This window comes from Ctenopharyngodon idella, chromosome 14, assembly GCF_019924925.1.
Source record: "Ctenopharyngodon idella isolate HZGC_01 chromosome 14, HZGC01, whole genome shotgun sequence".
In the NCBI taxonomy this organism is placed as follows: Eukaryota; Metazoa; Chordata; class Actinopteri; order Cypriniformes; family Xenocyprididae; genus Ctenopharyngodon; species Ctenopharyngodon idella.
The window spans coordinates 1,114,708-1,140,344 of NC_067233.1; the positions used below are offsets into that span (position 1 = coordinate 1,114,708).

The window sequence follows — 25,637 nt, forward strand, 5'->3', positions numbered from 1 at the left end:
TATAAATCGCACAGTGTGCAGCCGGCTTTAGGCAGGGTTTTATAATCACAGAGGGCCAGTTAGGAGGGATTGAGGGGCATATGCTTACCAAGAAGATCTGATTTCTCTGATCTATGTGCACTTCAAGACGTCTGAATGCCAAAAAACTGTATAATAATAGCTTTAAAACCATGTCAGTAGATTATTTGTCAACACCTGCTCTCTCTCCTCGGCAATTCAAAATGGCGAAATCAGACAAAAGTTCATTAGTTTGTGTCCCTGATTATTTTTGTCGGTAGTTTAACATTTCTATCCTAAAACAGCTGTCAAATATGAAATGTTTAGTTTATCTACTTACATCTCATCTCGCACTTTATGACCGTTAACCGAAGCGTCGCTGGAATTCGCGCTCAACAGCTTCTGTGAACATAAACTCCGCCTACTTTGATTTGATTGGTCATCTCAGATATTCTGACAGTGACGTCAGACCGCTGAGGCTCAGATGAGAAGATCTGGTGCTGTGTAATATCCTTACAGCACTAAATTACAGTTAATGTTATATTAGGTGATTATTTCACAACCTTAATTATATAGGTACAACTCGGAAAAATACCGAGGTCGGACCTCCGGGAATCTCATGAATATTCATATATGCTCCGCCTCCTGAAACAAAATCTCCAAACTCTGGCCCTGATTCAAAACATTCTCTAACTGGAAAAACTGGATTGTCCAAAAAATACTTTCGACTTCACATTTTCACAAAACAACATCCTAAAACTGGAAATAAACCTTTTTATAAAAAACATTATTAATTTCTACAAAACTAAAGTCAATAAAACTGTTTGTTTTAGTAATTCCCGGCTGTTTCTTGATCGTTTGTTATTCTTTTACAACAAGTTATAACTTATGTTAGGCTATAACTGAACATGTTAATAATCATTATTACACAAACTCATATGAAATCCGTTCATATTCCCTCAAATAACTGTAATCGTGTCAGTATTAAAGCTTACTTCAGCAGCACAGACGGTCTTGTCCTGCAGGAACAGAATCCAGAAGTCTCTGAAACACTTTCGGTTTGAGACTCACCTGTGCTCCTGATCACTGTCTGTCACGTGATTCAGTCTGTGGTAAAAGAGGCTCTTCGTCATCTGAAGAAAGACATTAAATGATGTTGTTGTTCTAATGTTCACTGATGTTTGAGAAACCAGCATCATTTTATCACTTAAATCTGACTCATTTTCAAATAGTTTGTCATAAATCAAATTGGGGTCAAAATATGACTTTCTGTTACGAAGCATCGATTTCATTCATGACCTTTGAGAGACACAAGTGAACAGAGAAAGAAATTATATATCAATATTCCTATATTATTATGAAAATCCTGCCAATTATTAGTAACACTTTTTGTCTGAGCATCAGTAACTCAGTGTTGTTTGTACTAGGGCTCTAAACTTTGATTCACGATAGCCACATTTGTCTACAAATAAAACTCTCTTGTACGTGTGCTTCACAATCACAGATTATGAGTTAATGTCAAACACAAAGAGTTCTGTTGTTACAACCTTCCACACTATCTGCCCCACATGAAAATATACTATAGTAATTCTGAACCATACTATAGTAAAGTACTTGAATTAATTTGTTGTGGTAATTCTATAGTTACTGTGGTAATATAACAACTATAGTAATATAAACAAATTACTTTACCCAATACTTCTACAACTATAGGGTATATTATACTACAATACACTACAGTTTACTGTAGTAAAAACTAAAGTGTACTACAGTATTTATTACAGTTTATCAGTTCACTATAGTTAATACTACAGTATGCTGAAGCATTCATTAACAAAGTGTTGTAAATACTATAATATATACAGTATACTACAATTTACTATAGTATGGTTCAAAAACACTATAGTATTAACTATAACTCTAGTATTTTGACAGATGTAACAATGAGAGGAGATTTGCTTAAAAAAACTCCATCTAATTTATATTTATTTAAATTTATTTAAATAATTAACAACTAGAAATTCAACAATTATTTCAACATTCAATAAGCATTATTACTCAACTATATCAATAAACATTTACTCTGATGCTTTTACTCAGTAACTTTTCCAGTGTATTTTACAGTCTCTCTAAGTCTTGAGGGAATTTTAACTTCTCTTCCTGATCTTGTGATGATGATTGGCTGCTCTGTCTTTCAGGTGATTCTTCTTGACATGTTTGTTTTTCCACAACAGGAAAGTCTGGATTCCTTTCTCTCTCTGGTGTCGCACTTTTGTTTGACTCAGAGTTTAAGTCGTCCTGATAGTTTCACCCAAAAATGAAAATTCTGTCATCATTTACTCTCCCTCAAGTTGTTCCAAACCTGTATAAATGTCTTTGTTCTGCTGAACACAAATGAAGATATTTCATGTTTGTAACCAGGCAGTTCCCTTTCGAGGGAACTCGCGCTGCGTCCGATAGGATCGCTTTGGGAACGCCCTCAGCGTGATAGCGTCTGATGCACGTCTGTCAACTAGTCCAATGGCGAGAGTGAACGTCACGGGCGGATGACGTCACGACTAGGAAAGGATAAATACACATCCGGCGAGACCGGCTTCAGCTTTTTTGCCTCAGCTAAGCGCTCTATGTGAAACTGTCTTTGTCTATTTATTGTTGTCTGTCCCGATATAGTGCAGCTCAATATATACAGTTATGGCGAACACACAGGCATTTAAACCGTGTACTCCTCCCTGCCCTCGTTTCCTGACGGGTGGGGATACACACGATTTGTGCGTGATGTGTTTGGGAGCGGAGCATGCTCTTTCAGCCTTCGAGGGGGCTGAATGCGAGCATTGTGAAAAGCTTCCTTTAAGGACGCTCCGCTCCCGCCTCGCACTTTTCGAGGAAAGTGCGCAGGCAAGCGTTCCCCACGGCTCTGGGCCCGCGTCTGCCGAGGCGGCGCGGAGAAAGATGTCGTGGGGTTCGCAGATGGATCTGTCAGCGGGGCTTGAGACGGGCATGAGTGCTCTTTCTCAGCCTTCACCTGGCAGATCCCTCGCCCCCTCGCTGGTGTCGGAAGCCCGCCCCGCGGCTTCTTCCGCCCAGGGAGAGGGCTCGTCGCGTCAGCACTCTAGTTCTGAGGAATTGGATGTGCTGAGCGTCGATATGGGGGAAGATGACTCGCCATCACTTTCCCCTGAGTATGAGGAGCTGGTGGATGTGCTTTCTCGCGCTGTGTCTAAGCTAAGCATTGATTGGCCAGCCGAGAATCAGGGCGCTCGTCCGAAAAGCAAACTGGACGAGCGCTTTTTGTTATCAAATAAAGCACTTCCACCACGGGGTCTGCCATTCTTCCATGATCTGCATGATGAGCTAACGAGATCATGGAAGAAACCATATTCATCACGCTTGTTCAGCCCTCATGTCAAGCACTATTCTAACATAAGGGGGCTGAAAGAATATGGTTATGGGACGATGCCCCGGGTTGAACAGACGCTTGCGAGCTATCTGTCCCCGGGTTCAGCGTTGTCCCTGAAGGCCCCCACGCTTCCCACAAAACCACTTAAAGCTACATCAGGGTTAGTGGGAAAAGCGTATACGGCAGCAGGTCAGGCTGGTGCGTGCTTGCACACTATGGCTGTTCTGCAAGCATACCAGGCAGACCTGCTGAAGGATCTGGATGGCGGGGAGGGGATTGGCCCAGACGCAGTTCGAGAACTGCGTCGAGCCACAGATCTGTCTCTTAGGGCCACCAAGGAGACCGCCAGAGCTGTTGGGCGGTCTATGGCAGCCTTGGTGGCGACAGAGAGGCACCTGTGGCTCAATCTGTCTGAATTAAAAGATAAAGACAGGGCCTTTCTCCTCGACGCCCCGCTTGTGCCTTCTGGCCTGTTCGGCGACGCGGTTACATTAGTCGTCGACAGGTTCCAGGAAGCTAAAAAGCAAGCGGAGGCGTTCAAGAAATATTTACCACGCCGCCATCCATCCTCTGGGGCTGCTGGGCGTGAGCAGCCCCAGCCGTATAGCTCCTCATACCGAGCGCAGCAGAAAGAGAGTGTCGCTTCTCGTGCTCCACCTCAAAGACACGGTGGGCCGGGACGGCACTCTCAGCCCAAGCCTTCTAAGCCGAAGACAGACCTGAGGGTTTTGCTTCAGGCGAAGAAGGCTGGGCAGAAGAAGTCCTGACGCCAGGGGTGTCAGGCTTCTGAGGGCAGCCCCGCACGGGGTGGTGCGGTACACACCTCAGTATACGGTGCCCGTTCCACCTCGTGGCCCTCAGGAGGCCGTTCTGCCAACCCCGCCACCTTTGGTGATTCGGGGCGCAGCGGTTCCCACCGAATTAGTGACGCAGTGTTCACAACAACACAACGCTGCGTCACATCCTCTGAGGAGGATAAATTTACATCAAAAATGTGCTGTGAACAAAACACCAGAGGCCAGCCTCGAGAGGCTGGTTCCCTTAGTAGATTTTCTGGTAGAGTGGAAATCTCTTCAAAATATCTCACGTTGGGTCCTGCAGATTGTAGACAAAGGTTACAAAATCCAGTTTTGGTGCCATCCACCTCTGTTCAAAGGAGTGCTGCATACGTCAGTGCTTCCTCAGCAGGCTCTGGTGTTGGAGCAAGAAATAAGAACCCTATTAGCAAAGGAGGCTATAGAGAGGGTTCCGGTTGCCGACAGGGAGTCGGGATTTTACAGCCGGTATTTCCTGGTTCCAAAAAAGGATGGGGGGTTGCGCCCTATTTTAGATCTAAGACATCTGAATCGAGCAGTACGAAAGCTAAAATTCAAGATGCTGACGATAAGTCAAATCGTGACTCAAATCAAATCCGAGGATTGGTTTGTCACAATAGATCTCAAGGACGCATACTTCCATATCTCCATCCTTCCACAGCACAGGAAGTTCCTGAGGTTCGCTTTCGGGGGCGAGGCGTACCAATTTCGGGTTCTTCCGTTCGGCCTAGCTCTCTCACCCCGCACATTCACGAAATGCGTAGATGCAGCACTGGCCCCGCTCAGGCTGCAGGGCATACGCATCCTGAATTATATCGACGACTGGTTGATTTTAGCACAGTCAGAGGAGATGGCGGTTCGGCATCGAGATGTCGTTCTCGCGCATATTCAGAAATTGGGGTTGAGACTGAATGCAAAGAAAAGCGTGCTTACTCCACGACAGAGGACCACTTTTCTTGGTGTGGTGTGGGATTCAGTGATAATGCGAGCATGTCTCTCTCCAGTTCGCATCACTGCCATTCTATCAGCCATGAAAGAATTGAAGCTAGGCCAGTCACGCACTGTAAAGCAGTTTCAGAGACTGCTGGGTCTGATGGCAGCAGCGTCCAACGTGATACCTTTTGGCCTGCTGTACATGAGACCCTTACAGTGGTGGCTCAGGACCAAAGGGTTCTCCCCGAGGGGCAACCCACTTTGTATGATCAAGATTACGCGGCGCTGTCTCCACGCCTTGATCATATGGAAGAAAAATTGGTTCCTGTCCCAGGGCCCTATGTTAGGAGCTCGATGTCGCCGTGTCACTCTGACGACGGACGCTTCTCTCACAGGCTGGGGAGCGGTAATGGAAGGCCGCTCAGCTCAGGGTCTGTGGAAGACTCATCAGCTCTCATGGCACATAAATTGCCTGGAGATGATGGCGGTCTTCAATGCGTTGAAGTTCTTCCTTCCAGACCTGAGGGGCCATCATGTGCTGGTCAAGACGGACAACACATCGGTGGTCTCGTATATAAATCGACAGGGGGGTCTGCGGTCGCGCCCATTATACAAACTGGCGCAACAGATCCTCCTGTGGTCTCTGGGGAAGATGCTCTCCTTGAGAGCTATCTACATTCCAGGGACTCAGAATATTGGAGCAGACATCCTGTCGAGGCAGGGGCTGAGGTCAGGGGAATGGAGACTTCACCCGGAGGTGGTGAAGCTCATATGGGAGATTTATGGCCAAGCGGAAGTGGATCTGTTTGCGTCTCAGGATACGACGCACTGTCCACTTTGGTTCTCCCGCACACATCCAGCTCCTCTGGGACTGGATGCTATGGTACAGGCGTGGCCGAGGCTGCGTCTGTATGCATTTCCCCCAGTTGTTCTGCTCCCAGAAGTTCTGGAGAAGATTCGCCGGGAAGGGATAAGTCTACTGTTAGTAGCACCTCACTGGCCGAGCCGCATATGGTTTTCGGACCTGATAGCTCTTCTCGATGGCTCACCTTGGAAGATTCCGATCAGGAGGGATCTCCTGTCTCAGGCGGGGGGCACAATTCTCCATCCCCGTCCAGAAATGTGGAATCTGTGGGTTTGGCCTCTGAGGGGGCCAAACTCATAGAGGCTGGTCTCTCAACTGAGGTTGTAGAGACCATTCTTCAATCCAGAGCTCCTTCCACGAGGAAACTATACGCTTTGAAGTGGAAACTTTTCACTTCCTGGTGCCAAGAACGGCAGTTGGATCCAGTCTACTGCCCGATAGGTTCAGTACTTGAGTTCCTACAGTGCCGCTTCTCATCTGGGTTAACCCCATCTACACTTAAAGTATATGTTTCAACTATATCTGCTTACCATGCCCATGTGGATGGTACTACTGTCGGGAAGAACCCGTTGGTTATTCGTTTCCTCCGTGGCACCCAGAGGCTGAGGCCTGCGATGCGCACGAGGGTCCCTGCTTGGGATTTGGCCATTGTGTTGGAAGGCCTATCTACAGCTCCATTTGAGCCACTTGAGTCAGTCTCAGATAAGTTCCTGACACTTAAGACTGTCTTCCTTCTTGCTATATCGTCCCTTAAGAGAGTAGGAGACCTTCAGGCCCTTTCAGTGTCCCCAACCTGTCTTGAGTTTGCGCCGGGGATGGTCAAAGCCTTCCTCTACCCCAAACCTGGGTATATCCCTAAGGTTTTGACTAATGTTCCAAGGCCTATTGTGCTGCAAGCTTTTTGTCCTCCTCCGTTTGTTACCCCAGACCAGGAGAAACTGAATCTGCTGTGTCCAGTGCGAGCACTGGACACATATGTCCACAGAGCTGCCCTGTGGAGGAAAGCAGACCAGTTATTTGTGTGCTTTGGACCACATAACAGGGGTCGTCCTGCCTCTAAACACACTGTAAGCAAGTGGATAGTTGAGGCTATTTCGCTCGCTTATGAAGTCTCTGGCCAGCAGTGTCCTTTAGCTGTCAGAGCGCATTCAACTAGGAGTATGGCGGCCTCCAAGGCCTTAATTTCGGGGGTTTCCCTCAAAGAAATTTGCGATGCGGCCGGTTGGTCCTCGCCTCTCACTTTTGTGAGGTACTATGACCTTGACCTGGACGCAGCTCCAGGATCATCTGTGTTACTGTCCTAAGTGTGCCACAGTTTCACACAGACAGGTATTTGTGATTATGGCGTTTTGGTATATCGTTCCCAAAGCGATCCTATCGGACGCAGCGCGAGTTCCCTCGAAAGGGAACGTCTCAGGTTACGTATGTAACCATAGTTCCCTGAGAAAGGGAACGAGACGCTGCGTCGCGTTGCCATACTCCCTGCATCCCTGTGATCGATTAGCTTCGGCAGTTTGAGCTGAAGCCGGTCTCGCCGGATGTGTATTTATCCATTCCTGGTCGTGACGTCATCCGCCCGTGACGTTCACTCTCGCCATTGGACTAGTTGACAGACGTGCATCAGACGCTATCACGCTGAGGGCGTTCCCAAAGCGATCCTATCGGACGCAGCGTCTCGTTCCCTTTCTCAGGGAACTATGGTTACATACGTAACCTGAGACGATCTCGCCCCCATTGAATAAATATACAAATAGATGGAGAGCGAGAATAGAAATAGGAAAAAAAAGAAAGATAAAAAGTAAGTGCTAATATTACTGGGTCAAGTGTTGATGAAAACGATATGTTTTTAGCAGTTTTTGAAAATATGAGCAGAAAACATGATTTGTGTGCAATCTGGATAACTTTGAATCCATGTTTCAGTTTAATGTTTTTTTTTTGTTTGTTTTTTTATTCATGCTTAGCCTGTTTTTCAATTTATTTATTTTTCAGTTTTGTGCAATATAATTTTTAGTTCATGTTTTCAATTTTTGATTCATGCATATTATTTTTTTATCCGCAACTGCAATACATTTGACTGGAAATTGATCCCATACCTTAAAGAGTTAGTTCACCCAAAAATGAAAATTCTGTCATTAATTCCTCACCATCATGTCGTTCCACACCCGTAAGACCTTCGTTAATCTTCAGAACACAAATTGAGATATTTTTGGTGAAATCCGATGGCTCAGTGAAGCCTTCATAGGAAGCAATGACATTTCCTCTCTCAAGATCCATTAATGTACTAAAAACATATTTAAATCAGTTCATGTGAGTACAGTGGTTCAATATTAATATTATAAAGCGACGAGAATATTTTTGGTGCGCCAAAAAAAACTAAATAACGACTTATATAGTGATGGCCGATTTCAAAACACTGCTTCATGAAGCTTCGGAGCGTTATGAATCAGCGTGTCGAATCATGATTCGGATCGCGTGTCAAACCACCAAACTGCTGAAATCACGTGACTTTGGTGCTCCGAACTGCAGCTTCGACACGCTGATTCATAACGCTCCGAAGCTTCATGAAGCAGTGTTTTGAAATCGGCCATCACTATATAAGTCGTTATTTTGTTTTTTTTGGCGCACCAAAAATATTCTCGTGGCTTTATAATATTAATATTGAACCACTGTACTCACATGAACTGATTTAAATATGTTTTTAGTACATTAATGGATCTTGAGAGAGGAAATTTGGTTGTTTGAGACAAATTTTGAGAATCCTAAAAGATTCCTATAATTCTAGGCTAAAATCTGTAGTCTTTGATCGCTAGTTTGACATGTTCACAGACGATCAAATTTCTCCTCCGACGAAATTCTGGCAGTGTCAATTATTTGGCGCACAATCCTCCAGTGTAACTTCTCCTACGACACACGTCAAATTGTCTTCGTTTTTCAAGACAATTCAAGCCGTGATCAGAATTAACGCTAGAGATGTGTTTGTTAGACACTATTTCAGCTCACAGTCACCGAACGCGTGTGGGTTGATGATGTTAAACTCCGGACGAGTTTTTAACGCGTCTTGACTGTCGTACAGTCTGACATAATGACAGCTGAGATCCCACAGTGTGACATGAGGATCATGTTCGTACAGTCTGACAAGCAACAGTCGTAAAGGACTGTTATAAATCGCACAGTGTGCAGCCGGCTTTAGGCAGGGTTTTATAATCACAGAGGGCCAGTTAGGAGGGATTGAGGGGCATATGCTTACCAAGAAGATCTGATTTCTCTGATCTATGTGCACTTCAAGACGTCTGAATGCCAAAAAACTGTATAATAATAGCTTTAAAACCATGTCAGTAGATTATTTGTCAACACCTGCTCTCTCTCCTCGGCAATTCAAAATGGCGAAATTAGACAAAAGTTCATTAGTTTGTGTCCCTGATTATTTTTGTCGGTAGTTTAACATTTCTATCCTAAAACAGTCAAATATGAAATGTTTAGTTTATCTACTTACATCTCATCTCGCACTTTATGACCGTTAACCGAAGCGTCGCTGGAATTCGCGCTCAACAGCTTCTGTGAACATAAACTCCGCCTACTTTGATTTGATTGGTCATCTCAGATATTCTGACAGTGACGTCAGACCGCTGAGGCTCAGATGAGAAGATCTGGTGCTGTGTAATATCCTTACAGCACTAAATTACAGTTAATGTTATATTAGGTGATTATTTCACAACCTTAATTAGGTACAACTCGGAAAAATACCGAGGTCGGACCTCCGGGAATCTCATGAATATTCATATATGCTCCGCCTCCTGAAACAAAATCTCCAAACTCTGGCCCTGATTCAAAACATTCTCTAACTGGAAAAACTGGATTGTCCAAAAAATACTTTCGACTTCACATTTTCACAAAACAACATCCTAAAACTGGAAATAAACCTTTTTATAAAAAACACTATTAATTTCTACAAAACTAAAGTCAATAAAACTGTTTGTTTTAGTAATTCCCGGCTGTTTCTTGATCGTTTGTTATTCTTTTACAACAAGTTATAACTTATGTTAGGCTATAACTGAACATGTTAATAATCATTATTACACAAACTCATATGAAATCCGTTCATATTCCCTCAAATAACTGTAATCGTGTCAGTATTAAAGCTTACTTCAGCAGCACAGACGGTCTTGTCCTGCAGGAACAGAATCCAGAAGTCTCTGAAACACTTTCGGTTTGAGACTCACCTGTGCTCCTGATCACTGTCTGTCACGTGATTCAGTCTGTGGTAAAAGAGGCTCTTCGTCATCTGAAGAAAGACATTAAATGATGTTGTTGTTCTAATGTTCACTGATGTTTGAGAAACCAGCATCATTTTATCACTTAAATCTGACTCATTTTCAAATAGTTTGTCATAAATCAAATTGGGGTCAAAATATGACTTTCTGTTACGAAGCATCGATTTCATTCATGACCTTAGAGAGACACAAGTGAACAGAGAAAGAAATTATATATCAATATTCCTATATTATTATGAAAATCCTGCCAATTATTAGTAACACTTTTTGTCTGAGCATCAGTAACTCAGTGTTGTTTGTACTAGGGCTCTAAACTTTGATTCACGATAGCCACATTTGTCTACAAATAAAACTCTCTTGTACGTGTGCTTCACAATCACAGATTATGAGTTCATGTCAAACACAAAGAGTTCTGTTGTTACAACCTTCCACACTATCTGCCCCACATGAAAATATACTATAGTGTTTTTGAACCACACTATAGTAAATTGTAGTATACTGTATATATTATAGTATTTACAACACTTTGTTAATGAATGCTTCAGCATACTGTAATATTAACTTCTCTTCCTGATCTTGTGATGATGATTGGCTGCTCTGTCTTTCAGGTTATTCTTCTTGACATGTTTGTTTTTCCACAACAGGAAAGTCTGGATTCCTTTCTCTCTCCGGTGTTGCACTTTTGTTTGACTCAGAGTTTAAGTCGTCCTGATAGTTTCACCCAAAAATGAAAATTTTGTCATCATTTACTCTCCCTCAAGTGGTTTCAAACCTGTATAAATTTCTTTGTTCTGCTGAACACAAATGAAGATATTTCATGTTTGTAACCAGGCAGATCTCGTCCTCCATTGACTAGAATAGTATTTTTTTTCAATGGGGACGAGATCTGCTCGGTTACTGACGCTCTTCAGAATATCTTCCTTCGTCTACAGCAGAACAAAGACATTTATACAGGTTTGAAACAACTTGAGGGTCAGTAAATGACAAGAAAAGTATAAGACATTTGTGGGTGAACTGGCCCTTTAATGAACCGCACAGCGCCCTCTAGAGGAATAGAAACTACTTATTTTTATTTCGCAAATAACACAATTTTTTTTACATACCGATAAGACACGATACAATTATTCATACAAAGTATAAATTAAAATAGCATAAATTAATAACAACCTTCTGTCTAATAAAAGCAGCCCGTGAAGTCACGTGATGAGCTGCAGTAACGTGACCGTCTGCAGAAACGGGAAGTTCGTGATTCACTGTCAGTGCAGCTGTTACAACTTTATTCTTTCATGAAGACACACTGTGCGCTCCGTTACAACGAGTTCATCTGATTCAGGATAAAGCGAGTCTGTGCTGGTGTCGGTGCTCGTGTGTCGGTGTTCATCCTCCGGTAAGTTCTCAGCTGATGTTTACTCTGGTGTTTCTGTGACACTGTTTGATTCACAGTCTGTAAATAAGCGACAGTTTCAGCTTTAATCTGATCTTAATCACTCACACCTGATGAAAACTCTCTGCTTAATGCTTTTCATGAGGATTTTATACTTTCAGGAAAACGAAAATGAAACTTGATTGTGGTGTGAAGAGAGTGTGAAGTATCTCAGATCAATATAAATGATACGATTATAAACTGAGGGCTTTTAATAAACTTTCCTCGTTAAAAAATAGTTCCTCTTATACTCATATCTGTAGACCTGATTTGCATTTTCTGTCAAAACCTGTGATGATGCACGTGATCAGGAGGAGATCACATGATCTATGTCACCTCTGGTGTTTATGAATTATGACTTTTCTATATATTATTATTAATAATAAAAAAGTGATTCTTTTAAGACTGATCACTGTTTAGGGAACCAAAAACCAAAAAACCTCTATTTTTAAGAGCGTATATAATAATAATACCATAATATAATGTTTAAAATAATTTTAGAGGAAGTGTATCATCTCTCACTGCATGAAATCATCATCTGGCTGTTTCACAGTAAAGATTATGATCGAGATTACAAAAATACTCCTTAAACTCTTTCTGAAGGCTTTAGTTTGTGTCCTCGTGATTTTACAGTCATTTCTGCTTTACTAAAGGTGACATTATGAAACCCTAAAAATCCCTCAGACACTCCAGATCACACGCTGACTGACTCAGAGCTGAAGAGGAAGTGTGTGTGTGTGTGTACAGATGTTCCAGATGTGTGTTTGTGTTTCAGGTCATGGGCTCTCTGTTCCGCAGTGAAGAGGTGTGTCTGGTGCAGCTCTTCCTCCAGTCCGGATCGGCCTACAACTGCGTCAGTGAACTGGGAGAGCTGGGAATAGTGGAGTTCAGAGACGTGAGATGATTTCTGGTCGTCTTTCTGTGTCGCTCATGCTGTGTTCTTAAACGGGTCACATGATGCTGTTTTAAAGTTCGTTATTTTGTTTATCAGGTGTAATAGAATAGGTGCTTTAACATTCATTAATGCTCAAAAACACATTATTGCAGTTCCTCTATTCCCAGTCTGAAACACACTGACTTCTACAAAGATGCTCTGATTGGCCAGCTGACCCAGTGCGTTGTGATTGGCCGAACACCTCCGAGCTTCAGCTTCTGAGTCTTCTAAAGCAACTGTAAAAACACACAGTTAATAATAATGTCGTCAGTATTAGGTGTTGTGCTGTACACAAGCTCACTTCTGTGTTGTTCTGCTCAGAAACAGCTTTATAAATATATCTTAACCACAGTTCATCATTTTCACAAGGCCAAACAAAGCGGTTTTGCTTTCACATCCACACACGCACACACACACGCACACACACAGCGTCTGCATGACATGACCACAACATTACAGTTCACTATATTGGCATTATACTAATATTTCACACTGTGATGTGAATGTTTGAGGAAGTAATATCTGGACTTGGATGCCGATCGTATACCTGCACAAACAGATTAAAGGAAAAGGAGAACATTAAAAAGCATCATGTGACCCCTTTAAGAAAGCCTGTGCTTCATTTTCATGTCTTATAAAGTGTGTTTACATTACACTGGCGGCTGATGTCACACAGAGGATGATGAGGAATCTTTGTTTGAAATCTTGATCTCAGCTGAATCCAAATGTCAACGCGTTCCAGAGGAAGTTTGTGAATGAAGTGAGGAGATGCGAGGAGCTGGAGAAAACCTTCGGTGAGTCCGTCACTCCTCTGTTAACTGTAGAGTATGATCCGCTGCAATCCAAAGAGAGCACTGCTTGTTTTTGGAAAACTTCTTCTGCCTTTGTTAACAGCTGGCGTTACTTAAAGGATTAGTTCACTTCTGAATTAAAATTTCCTGATAATTTACTCACCTCCATGTCATCCAAGATGTTCATGTCTTTCTTTCTTCAGTTGAAAAGAAATTAAGGAAATCATTCCAGGATTTTTCTCCATATAGTGGACTTCACTGGGGTTCAACGGGTTGAAGGTCCAAATGTCAGTTTCAGTGCAGCTTCAAAGAGCTCTACATGATCCCAGACGAGGAATAAGAGTCTTATCTAGAGAAACAATCAGACATTTTCAAAAAAAAATAAACATTTATATACTTTTTAACCACAAATGCTCGTCTTGCACTGCTCTGTGATGCTCCACGCATTACGTAATCACGTTGGAAAGGTCACGCGTGACGTAGGTGGAAGTACCGATCCAGTGTTTACAAAGCGAACGTCAAAGACTAAGTCAAACGGCCTTTACAAAAAAAGGTAAAACAAGGATGTCGGACGATTTTGAAGTTGGAGGAGAAAATGAGTGACCTTTCCAACGTGATTACGTAATGCGTGGCGTGGCTGTTTTATAAAATCAATATGATAATTGCAGTCATGCTGATATTCAGGAAAGCTGCACTCTTGCTTGTGCCATATTACTTAAATATATAATTTGGTATAAATATAAGACATAGACGTGCACTCTCAAGACGTGTTTGGTTTTTGTGAAGCGATCGACATACTCGATAATGTTGACTTGCACATCATTAAAACAATAATTCCGATATTATTGTAGATGATGCATACAATACTGTGAAACAGATGTTTGTTCATGCCGTCCAGCACTAGTTCAGAGGAGTTCAGTGCAGTTTCATGTCCTGTTACAGGGTTGCATCTGCATTTTCATGTTGAATTAGAGGTTATTAAAGGTCATCTTCTTTGTTCCAGTGTTTTTGGAGCAGGAGATTGTCCGCAGTCTCTCTCAGAAGCTGCAGCCGCCCATCCCGACCCCTCCGGCTCCTCAGCCCCGAGAGCTGCTGACCATCGAGGAGGAGAGCGAGCGCCTGGCCCGAGAGCTCAGGGAGGTCTGTAACTGTGAAAACAAAACTCAACCTATTTGCCTTCTTAAAGTGCCCTTATTATGCTGTTTTAAAGGTTCCTAATGTTGTTTGGAGTCTCCTACAGCAGGTTCACATTCATCAAAATGGTCAAAAAACACTCATAATATCCACTGCAGCATCAGCTCTTTTCTCTCAGTGTCTGAAACGGTTTGTTCAAAGATTCGGTCTCTCTAAACCCCGCCTACTCTGCTATGATTGGTCAGAAACCAAACGCACATTATCATATCTCAGCTCTTGATTCACAGTGATACGAACAGTAATGTTGGCGTCGGTTTAACCGTATCAATCTCATCAAAGTGGATTTGCTTTGGCAGCAGAAAACGGCGTCTTCTCGACACGAACAACACGAACCAAACTCTTCCAGTCTCAGATACAACTACAGTGATTGAGGGCGGGGCAAAGAGACGCTGTTCAGCCAATGAAGATTAAGTGTTGCAACAGTTGTGTCATGTGTTCTTCAAGCTTGTCAGATTGTGGTTTTCCTCTGCAGGTGTCCAGGAATAGAGACAGTCTCCGCTCTCAGTTCACTCAGCTGTGTCAGTACAGAGGGGTTCTGAAACAGACTCATTCTCTCACAGCCTCACAGGTGGGAATTCACTTCACTCTCACACATCCTCCATCCCCAGTCGCTCTGCTCCATGTGTGCTCGTGTTCATGCGTCACAGGCCCCGCTGGTGTCGTTCGAGCCCATGGCTGTGGCGGAGAACAGGCAGGACGTCAGGCTGAGTTTCGTGGCCGGCGTGGTTCATCCGTGGAAAGTGCCGGCCTTCGAGCGGCTGCTCTGGCGCGCTTGTCGTGGTTACATCATTGTGGACTTTCATGAGATGGAAGAGAAACTTGAACATCCTGATTCTGTGAGACCTAAAATTATTAATAAATATTATTAGGTTCATCTTGCATGACTCAAGTGATGATGTTTATGTATATACAGCATAAGTTGGGTTGAATATATAATGTGCGAGATTATATTGTAGGATCATGTACAGTACAACTTTAATTTCTTGTGAAAGTTATCAAGAAATATGATTGATTATTCACAGGGCGAGGAGGTGCAGTGGACCGTGTTTTTAATCTCCTTCTGGGGAGATCAGATCGGTCAGAAAGTGAAGAAGATCTGTGATTGGTAAGTGATCTGGATATGAGGGTTTTGGAGAAGGGTCAAAGGTCGGGGTTCCTGGAAAACGTAGACCTGTAACAAAGAATTTTTGCAGCATGCTTTTCCTCTTATGTTCCACATCAGCTTCCACACACAAACCTTCCCCTACCCGGAGAACCAGGCCGAGAGAGAGGAGACCCTCAATGGGCTCCGAGGGAGAATCGAGGACATCCGATCAGTGAGTTTGATCAATCACACTCCACACATCTGTGTTTGTTCCCAAAGTTACAGTCGTTTGGTGAATGTGAATCCTCAGTGAAAGCGGCTCAGAGCAGAAGTGTTAGTGTTGGTCTTCTGTGTGCAGGTGATGGGCGAGACGGAGCAGTACATGCAGCAGCTGCTGGTGCGAGCGCTGGCCCGGCTGCCCGAGTGGCTGGTTCAGGTTCAGAAGTGTAAGGCTGTGCAGACGGTGCTGAACCTCTGCAGTCCGTCCGTCACCGACAAGTGTCTGATCGCAGAGGCCTGGTGTCCCGTCAGCCAGCTGACCGCCCTGCAGAGCGCCCTGAGAGAGGGAGGGGTGAGATTATAGTGGAACACTATTGTACTGCATATGATTTAATAATTATCTGTGACCCGTGCTGGCAAAATGAGTCAGAATGCACATGGGTTAATTTCGAGCTACAGGCAAAACAATTCAAAACTGCAGAATTTGAGGTTTTCACAAAAATTAGTTCATTAAAGGGTTAGTTCACCCAAAAATGAAAATAATGTCATTTATTACTCACCCTCATGTCGTTCCACACCCGTAAGACCTTCGTTCATCTTCAGAACACAAATTAAGATATTTTTGTTTAAATCCGATGGCTCAGTGAGGCCTGCATATGGAGCAATGACATTTCCTCTCTCAAGATCCATTAATGTACTAAAAACATATTTAAATCAGTTCATGAGAGTACAGTGCTTCAATATTAATATTATAAAGCCACGAGAATATTTTTGGTGCACCAAAAAAAACAAAATAACGACTTATTTAGTGATGGCCGATTTCAAAACACTGCTTCATGAAGCTTCGGAGCGTTATGAATCAGCGTGTCGAATCAGCGGTTCGGAGCACCAAAGTCACGTGATTTCAGCAGTTTGACACGCGATCTGAATCATGATTCGACACGCTGATTCATAACGCTCCGAATCTTCCTGAAGCAGTGTTTTGAAATCGGCCATCACTATATAAGTCGTTATTTTGTTTTACATGAACTGATTTAAATATGTTTTTAGTACATTAATGGATCTTGAGAGAGGAAATGTCATTGCTGGCTATGCAGGCCTCACGGAGCCATCGGATTTCAACAAAAATATCTCAATTTGCGTTCCGAAGATGAACGAAGGTCTTACGGGTGTGGAACGACATGAGGGTGAGTAATAAATGACAGAATTTTCTTTTTTGCGTGAACTAACCCTTTAAGCCCTCATCTAGCAATCCAAATGCTTCAAATATCAATTAAACATCTAAAAGTATCTTTATTTGTGTTTTCTGAGAGGAGTACCTTTCCTTTGTCCGTGAACAATGCCGTTTTTCTCTGCTCGCTTCAGCACTCGCGCTTCCTCTCAGCACAAGTTTAGTATCTCTGTAAAGCGCAGCATTCCAACTTTGTGAATATTCACGGCGACTTTTTGATGGCATGAGTCTGAACCAATGAAAAGTGATTTTCAAACTCATGTTGATGTAAACAAAAGGATCTCACGCTGACTGACAGATCTGAAGCGCGCACAAAGACGCCTCAGACAGCGTGTGATCCTGATGTACACAGAATTACAGTACTTCAAAATATTGAAGTAAAATATTGAAAAAAAAAAGTTAAATATATATAATTTTCCTATAGATATTTGGTTTTGATGAGGTGTGTGCCAAATTAGGTGTTATTAACAGGGATTTTAAGGTATTTAAGGTGATTTTCAGAAAACTTTTTAACTCGATTTTTCTCAAAATTGACTTTACTGACTCTGTCAAGGTTTTTGTAGATTCCAACAAATCATACATCGTTCCAAAGGTTTTTTAATAGAGATTGCAAAAATAACAATAACTCATTTTTGAAAATTTGCTCTTTGTGACTCATTTTGCACAGGTCACATTTATTTTTTTGTCTGTTAAAAATATCTGTTGGGTTTTATTTGTCACACTGGAAATGCAAGATCAGCTTGAGAACATTGTATTGTGGGATACATGAATCCACACACTGTGAATTATTGTGGGTAACACTTTACAATAAGGATCCATTAGTTAACTGTGTTAGTTAACATTTACTAACCATACAAAATACTTTTAAAGCATTTATTAGTCTCAGTTAACATTTACTAACACATTAAAATCAAAAGTTAATATTATTTAATGGACCTGAACTGACCTGAAGATTAATAAATAAAAAAGATTAATAAATACTGCAACAAATGTGTTGATCATAGTTAATAGTTAAAGGGATAGTTCACCCTAAAATGAAATTGTTGAATAAAGTTATTTTTGTTTTGTTTTTGCGCACAAAAAGTATTCTCGTCTCTTCATAACATTAAGGTTGAACCACTGCAGTCACATGACTGTTTTAACGATGTCTTTAGTACCTTTCTGGACCTTGAAAGTGTTGATTATATTGCGGTCTATAGATACCTCTCGGATTTCATCAAAAATATCTTAATTTGTGTTCTGAAGATGAACGAAGGTCTTACTCACCCTCACGACATGAGGGTGAGTAATTAATGACAGAAATATAATTTTTGGGTAAAATATCCCTTTAAGTCATCACTTACTCACCCTGGTGTTGTTCTAATGCCGTATGCCCTTCTTTCATCTACCACAAAAGGGTAATTTTTAAAAAAAGTCCCGCTTGCGCTCGTCCATATAATGGCAGTGAATAACAACTAGCATCAAAAAAATAACAGAAGACACAAAAATAAGATCCCATGTGACACGTGTTGTATATTCCAAGTGTTCTGGAGGTTTATGTTAGGTGTTGGTGAAAAACAAACTGAAATTTAATGTTTATTTAATGAAAATCCTGCCCTTGGCTGTTGGTCTTCTGTGCTTGACTGCATTCATGAGACTGATCTCTCTCTCTCTCTCTCTCTCTCTCTCTCTCTCTCTCTCTCTCTCTCTCTCTCTCTCTCTCTCTCTCTCTCTCTCTCTCTCTCAGAGGAAGAGTGGCAGTAGTGTGGACTCGTTCTACAACCGTCTGCCGGCCACCACATCTCCTCCCACTCTCTTCCCCACCAATGCCTTCACTGCAGGATTCCAGAACATCGTCGATGCCTATGGAGTGGCGAGTTACAGGGAGGTGAACCCAGGTAACACACTCTCACAACACACACCAACACATGTAACACACACTCACAACACACACCACTGACCGGCAGCCGTTTAAAACAAGCTTCAGTCCATTCTCATGCCTCTTTTACCGTCTGTAGCCGTCTACACCATCATCACGTTTCCCTTCCTGTTTGCTGTCATGTTCGGGGACGTTGGACACGGTCTGCTGATGTCACTGGCGGGTCTCTGGATGGTTCTGGAGGAGAAAGATCCAAAAATGAGGAAAAACACTAATGAAGTAAAATATGACACATCATGCACACATGCTTTCACAATACTGGAGCTTCTGAATTTCACAATACTGAAACTTCAATGCAATGTCTTAAAAATATCAATATTTGATGCCACAGGAAAAATATTGTGAAAGAGAGAGTGAGAAAGTGCTGTAAAATGAGTATGAACCCATTTAAAATATTCAGAATCAGTATGATCTACTGTCACCCGTCCTAAAAACCCAACAGTGCGACTGCAGAGAAACCTCTCACAACACTCGTGATGTCATGTTTCACACAAGCAGAATCCACTCTTCTTAGAAAATGTCCAGTTCTAGTTGTGTTTTTTGTGCATGTGTAATTGTCTTGTATTTGTCAGATCTGGCGTATGATGTTTGGAGGCCGATATCTGATTCTGTTGATGGGACTGTTCTCGATCTACACTGGAGCCATTTACAACGAGTGTTTCAGCAGAGGACTGAGCACCTTCTCCTCAGGATGGCATGTCCGGCCTAATGCAGAGCACTACAACTGGACGTACGACAAACACACACACACTGTCCTCAGTCATATGGTCAGATATAAACCCGATTCCAAAAAAGTTGGGACACTGTACAAATTGTGAATAAAAAAGGAATGCAATAATTTACAAATCTCATAAACTTATATTTTATTCACAATAGAATATAGATAACATATCAAATGTTGAAAGTGAGACATTTTGAAATGTCATGCCAAATATTGGCTCATTTTGGATTTCATGAGAGCAACACATTCCAAAAAAGTTGGGACAGGTAGCAATAAGAGGCCGGAAAAGTTAAATGTACATATAAGGAACAGCTGGAGGACCAATTTGCAACTTATTAGGTCAATTGGCAACATGATTGGGTATAAAAAGAGCCTCTCAGAGTGGCAGTGTCTCTCAGAAGTCAAGATGGGCAGAGGATCACCAATTCCCCCAATGCTGCGGCGAAAAATAGTGGAGCGATATCAGAAAGGAGTTTGCAATTTTTCTCTGAGAAAGAGTTTGAAGTTATCATCATCTACAGTGCATAATATCATCCAAAGATTCAGAGAATCTGGAACAATCTCTGTGCGTAAGGGTCAAGGCCGGAAAACCATACTGGATGCCCGTGATCTTCGGGCCCTTAGACGGCACTGCATCACATACAGGAATGCTACTGTAATGGAAATCACAACATGGGCTCAGGAATACTTCCAGAAAACATTGTCGGTGAACACAATCCACCGTGTCATTCGCCGTTGCCGGCTAAAACTCTATAGGTAAAAAAAGAAGCCATATCTAAACATGATCCAGAAGCGCAGGTGTTTTCTCTGGGCCAAGGCTCATTTAAAATGGACTGTGGCAAAGTGGAAAACTGTTCTGTGGTCAGACGAATCAAAATTTGAAGTTCTTTTTGGAAAACTGGGACGCCATGTCATCCGGACTAAAGAGGACAAGGACAACCCAAGTTGTTATCAGTGCTCAGTTCAGAAGCCTGCATCTCTGATGGTATGGGGTTGCATGAGTGCGTGTGGCATGGGCAGCTTACACATCTGGAAAGGCACCATCAATGCTGAAAGGTATATCCAAGTTCTAGAACAACATATGCTCCCATCCAGACGTCGTCTCTTTCAGGGAAGACTTTGCATTTTCCAACATGACAATGCCAGACCACATACTGCATCAATTACAACATCATGGCTGCGTAGAAGAAGGATCCGGGTACTGAAATGGCCAGCCTGCAGTCCAGATCTTTCACCCATAGAAAACATTTGGCGCATCATAAAGAGGAAGATGCGACAAAGAAGACCTAAGACAGTTGAGCTACTAGAAGCCTGTATTAGACAAGAATGGGACAACATTCCTATTCCTAAACTTGAGCAACTTGTCTCCTCAGTCCCCAGACGTTTGCAGACTGTTATAAAAAGAAGAGGGGATGCCACACAGTGGTAAACATGGCCTTGTCCCAACTTTTTTGAGATGTGTTGATGCCATGAAATTTAAAATCAACTTATTTTTCCCTTAAAATGATACATTTTCTCAGTTTAAACATTTGATATGTCATCTATGTTGTATTCTGAATAAAATATTGAAATTTGAAACTTCCACATCATTGCATTCGTTTTTTTATTCACAATTTGTACAGTGTCCCAACTTTTTTGGAATCAGGTTTGTATATTGCATATTAAGTCTGTTTCTCTGTTTGTAGTGAGGAGACTTACAAAAAGTATCAGTATCTGGTGCTGGACCCAAACGTCACAGGCGTTTTCACCGGTCCGTATCCTTTTGGGATTGATCCTGTAAGTCGACCAAATGAACGTGAAAGACACTGCAGTACCCTTTTCTGTTCAGTGTGAAATCCTGAATGATAACTGTGATTCTCCCTCAGATCTGGGGTCTGGCCAACAACCACCTGACGTTCCTCAACAGCTACAAGATGAAGATGTCTGTCATTATTGGAGTCATCCACATGACCTTCGGTGTGTGTTTATCCTTCTTCAACTTCGTGTGAGTATGCTTTTCTACGCTGTTCTTCACGATTTCTTCAATTTGGTTACTTATAAAGGGTCATGAACTGCATTTTATAATGTTTTCTGAGGTGTACTTGCATCAAACACTGTCATAATGTAGAAATAAAGGCCATTTCTACCCTGATTTTAGCCCTCTGAACGTATTTGCATAATCAGCTGAAAAACAGCATGAAAATATCGTTTTGTTATCATTTGAAGCATAAGTCATGTGTCTCTGTGTCCCTCTTGTTCTCCAGACACTTCCGAGATATCGGCAGCGTGTTTCTGGTGCTGATCCCGGAGTTGTGCTTCATGCTGTGTCTGTTTGGATACCTGATCTTCATGGTGATCTATAAGTGGCTGGTGTTCGGTCCTGTGAACTCTGACACCGCCCCCAGCATCCTCATCCACTTCATAGACATGTTCCTGTTCACTGAGAACAAGGACAACAAACCCCTCTATACGGGACAGGTGTGTGCTTGCTGTGAAATCCAGAAGTCAGGACCTGTTCGAGTGTCGAAAATGCAGCACTTCAATAAACCAGTTGAACATCAGTCTTTAGAATGAACATAACATGATGAGATGTTTTTGTGTGTGCAGATGGTGGTGCAGAAGGTTCTGGTGATTGTGGCGGTGTTGTCTGTTCCTGTGCTGCTCCTGGGGAAGCCCATGCAGGAGTACATCACACACAAGATGAAGAGGACGCGGCTTTCAGTGAGCACTGCTTCTGAATTTAGTGTTTGTGCTGGAACTTCTGGTGTGTGTGTGTGTGTGTGTGTGTGTAACTGCACTCTCGTCTTCCGTAGGGAGACAGACGTCCTCTGCTGGCAGAAAACGGCTCTATAAATGCTCACCAGGGAGAGGCGGATACAAGAGGAGGAGGAGAAGAGGAGGTAAGAGGGAAACGGAGGTGTAGATGAATCGTTTTTAACTGGTTTAGAACATGAGGATGAGCAGAATGTAGGTGAAGAATTCCTTCAATCTGTCATTTATGATCTTCTCACTTTTTGTTTTTCATCTGTCATTGTTTGTCAGGAGTTTGACGCAGCGAACGTGTTCATGCACCAGGCGATCCACACCATCGAGTACTGTCTGGGCTGCATCTCTAACACCGCCTCGTACCTGCGGCTCTGGGCGCTCAGCCTGGCTCACGCCCGTAAGTGATCGCGTGTGTTTCGCTGCTGCCGGCGTCACCGAGGAGCATCTCTCATGTGTCGTGTGTGTGTGTGTGTTTCAGAGTTATCCGAGGTGCTGTGGTTGATGGTGATGCGGAGCTCCTTCAAGCAGCTCAGTTATGTGGGCTCCATCATCATGGTGTTTATATTCGCTGCCTTCGCTGTGCTGACCGTGTCCATCCTGCTCATCATGGAAGGACTGTCCGCCTTCCTACACGCACTTCGACTTCACTGGTGAGAGAAGCTTGAGCACACACTCTCATTACATATACACATACACACACACACACACTTAAACACACTCACACTTTCACACAAACACATATTTTATGTCATCTTAAATTAGGCTAATTGTAATTACTGCAACCTAACTTTTAACTCTTAACCTTAATGATGTTTTTTGGCATTTAGTATTTGGAATAAGATGACTTTATATTATTTATACACTCAAAAAAAACTTAATTTAAAATTTAAATCCTAAATTTAAGATTTATGTATTTAAATTGTATATAAAATTTCCATTTGGACTACATAGTTTTAACATAAACATACTAATAAATGAAATCTTATTTGTTGGTCGTACATTAATGAAGGAACATATGATTTCTGTAATGGTATTAATAAACTATATCATATGTTATAATATAAAAATCAAGATCACATTCAAGTACTTTTTTGCAATCATATCTTGAATTTTGTATGCATTTGTGTTAAATTTGGCCACATTTTCGACACAATCTCACATTATCAGTAACAAGAAATCACATTAGAAATAAATTGTTAATTGCATTTGAAACAATCACATTAATGATGTTAACAAATGAATCTGGCAATTTATGAAATTAATAATAAAATATAAGTATTGTACGGAGCCCCACACATGACATGCAAGAAAAAAAAGTAAATCATGCGCTTTACTATTTCATTCCCTTGATTTGCTACAGCATGCGCACAACTTACTATTTCGTTCCCTCGATTGGCTAAATCCTGCGTGCGACTTACTATTTCGTTCCCTCGATTGGCTAAATCCTGCGTGCGACTTACTATTTCGTTCCCTCGATTGGCTAAATCCTGCGTGCGACTTACTATTTCGTTCCCTCGATTGGCTAAATCCTGCGTGCGACTTACTATTTTGTTCATTCGATTGGCTAAATCCTGCGTGCGACTTACTATTTCGTTCCCTCGATTGGCTAAATCCTGTGTGCGACTTACTATTTTGTTCCCTCGATTGGCTAAATTGTGCGTGCGACTTACTATTTTGTTCCCTCGATTGGCTAAATCCTGCGTGCGACTTACTATTTTGTTCCCTCGATTGGCTAAATCCTGCGTGCGACTTACTATTTCATTCCCTCGATTGGCTAAATCCTGTGTGCGTACAAATTACTATTTCGTTCCCTCGATTGGCTAAATCCTGTGTGTGCGACTTACTATTTTGTTCCCTCGATTGGCTAAATCCTGCGTGCGACTTACTATTTTGTTCCCTCGATTGGCTAAATTGTGCGTGCGACTTACTATTTTGTTCCCTCGATTGGCTAAATCCTGCGTGCGACTTACTATTTTGTTCCCTCGATTGGCTAAATTGTGCGTGCGACTTACTATTTTGTTCCCTCGATTGGCTAAATCCTGCGTGCGACTTACTATTTTGTTCCCTCGATTGGCTAAATCCTGTGTGCGACTTACTATTTCGTTCCCTCGATTGGCTAAAGCGTGCACGGCATGAGAGTCGCCAGAGCTCTCTTAATCAGAGATACCGCCTCTTTCTGTATCCGTGTTTATTTACACATATTTACTTTGATTCATATGATTTATCATGCTGTATTCTCTCTCTCTCTCTCTCTCTCTCTCTCTCTCTCTCTCTCTCTCTCTCTCTCTCTCTCTCTCTCTCTCTCTCTCTCTCTCTCTCTCTCTCTCTCTCTCAGGGTGGAGTTTCAGAATAAGTTCTACAGCGGATCAGGCTACAAGCTCACTCCGTTTGCCTTCTCATCGGGACTCGGCGGCTTCTCTCTCAAGTGACCCATGATCCTCTAGTAGTCACGTGACTGAACAGAGTGCTGGAATTATTCTGCTGGGGCCACAAAACATTTTAAAATGCATTACTGAAGCATCTTTCGTTTTCTTTTATATTTTAAACTTGACTGCCACTGTACAAAACACTCAGAGATGAAAAATGTTTAACGCTCTGTTATGAATCCACATCATATCTTTGACACTTTGCAACACTATCTTTGAGTCTTTTATTTGAGTGAATGTGGTTTTAATTAAAGTCTGCAGCCCAGATAAAATAAAGTTCTTTTAACTCTTCATAATCAGTGAAGCATCATCAAGACAACCAGCTGATGACGGTTTAAAGTACAAACAGTTATGAGATGATTTAGCAGATATTGTTGACTTCAGCTTGTTAATCAGTAAATTAAAACGTCTTGATTTACAGCGTTATTCAAAGGGAATCATCTTCCGTCCAGGTTTTCTTTTATTGTTGCTTTTCTATTATTACAATGAAATTTTCTTTTAATTTTGGAGCTGAATCACAAAGTGCTTACAGTGATACTCGCTGATCAATAAAGACCAAAGTCTCTCACTACACGAAGGCCATGTCTGTGTGTGTTTGATGTGTGATTGACAGGCTGCAAAAAGATCATATATTACACAGAAGAGTGAGCAATTCTTGCCATCTGATAGCCAG

The 25,637-nt window shown here is 42.2% G+C and overlaps 2 protein-coding genes across 2 annotated transcripts in view; one reads left to right on the plus strand and one right to left on the minus strand.

Moving 5' to 3' along the window:
- Positions 1–10,306, minus strand: part of LOC127525781 (uncharacterized) — a 231,807-nt gene extending 221,501 nt beyond the window's left edge. Inside the window, exon 1 of the mRNA XM_051918719.1 lies at positions 10,152–10,306. The gene's annotated coding sequence lies outside the window, so the exon portion shown is untranslated. The remainder of the gene's footprint in view (positions 1–10,151) is intronic.
- A 1,172-nt stretch (positions 10,307–11,478) lies between these two features.
- tcirg1b (T cell immune regulator 1, ATPase H+ transporting V0 subunit a3b) lies at positions 11,479–25,537 on the plus strand. Its single transcript, XM_051859917.1, has 20 exons — positions 11,479–11,665; positions 12,477–12,596; positions 13,351–13,429; positions 14,430–14,566; positions 15,093–15,188; positions 15,268–15,456; positions 15,643–15,725; positions 15,843–15,936; positions 16,063–16,275; positions 18,881–19,031; positions 19,152–19,291; positions 19,645–19,802; positions 21,479–21,569; positions 21,659–21,777; positions 22,037–22,250; positions 22,380–22,493; positions 22,586–22,672; positions 22,815–22,935; positions 23,017–23,188; positions 24,874–25,537. Exons 2-20 carry the CDS (start codon positions 12,480–12,482, stop codon positions 24,965–24,967), a joined length of 2,469 nt encoding a protein of 822 aa, XP_051715877.1. The 5' UTR covers positions 11,479–11,665; positions 12,477–12,479; the 3' UTR covers positions 24,968–25,537.
- The last annotated feature ends 100 nt before the right edge of the window (positions 25,538–25,637 follow it).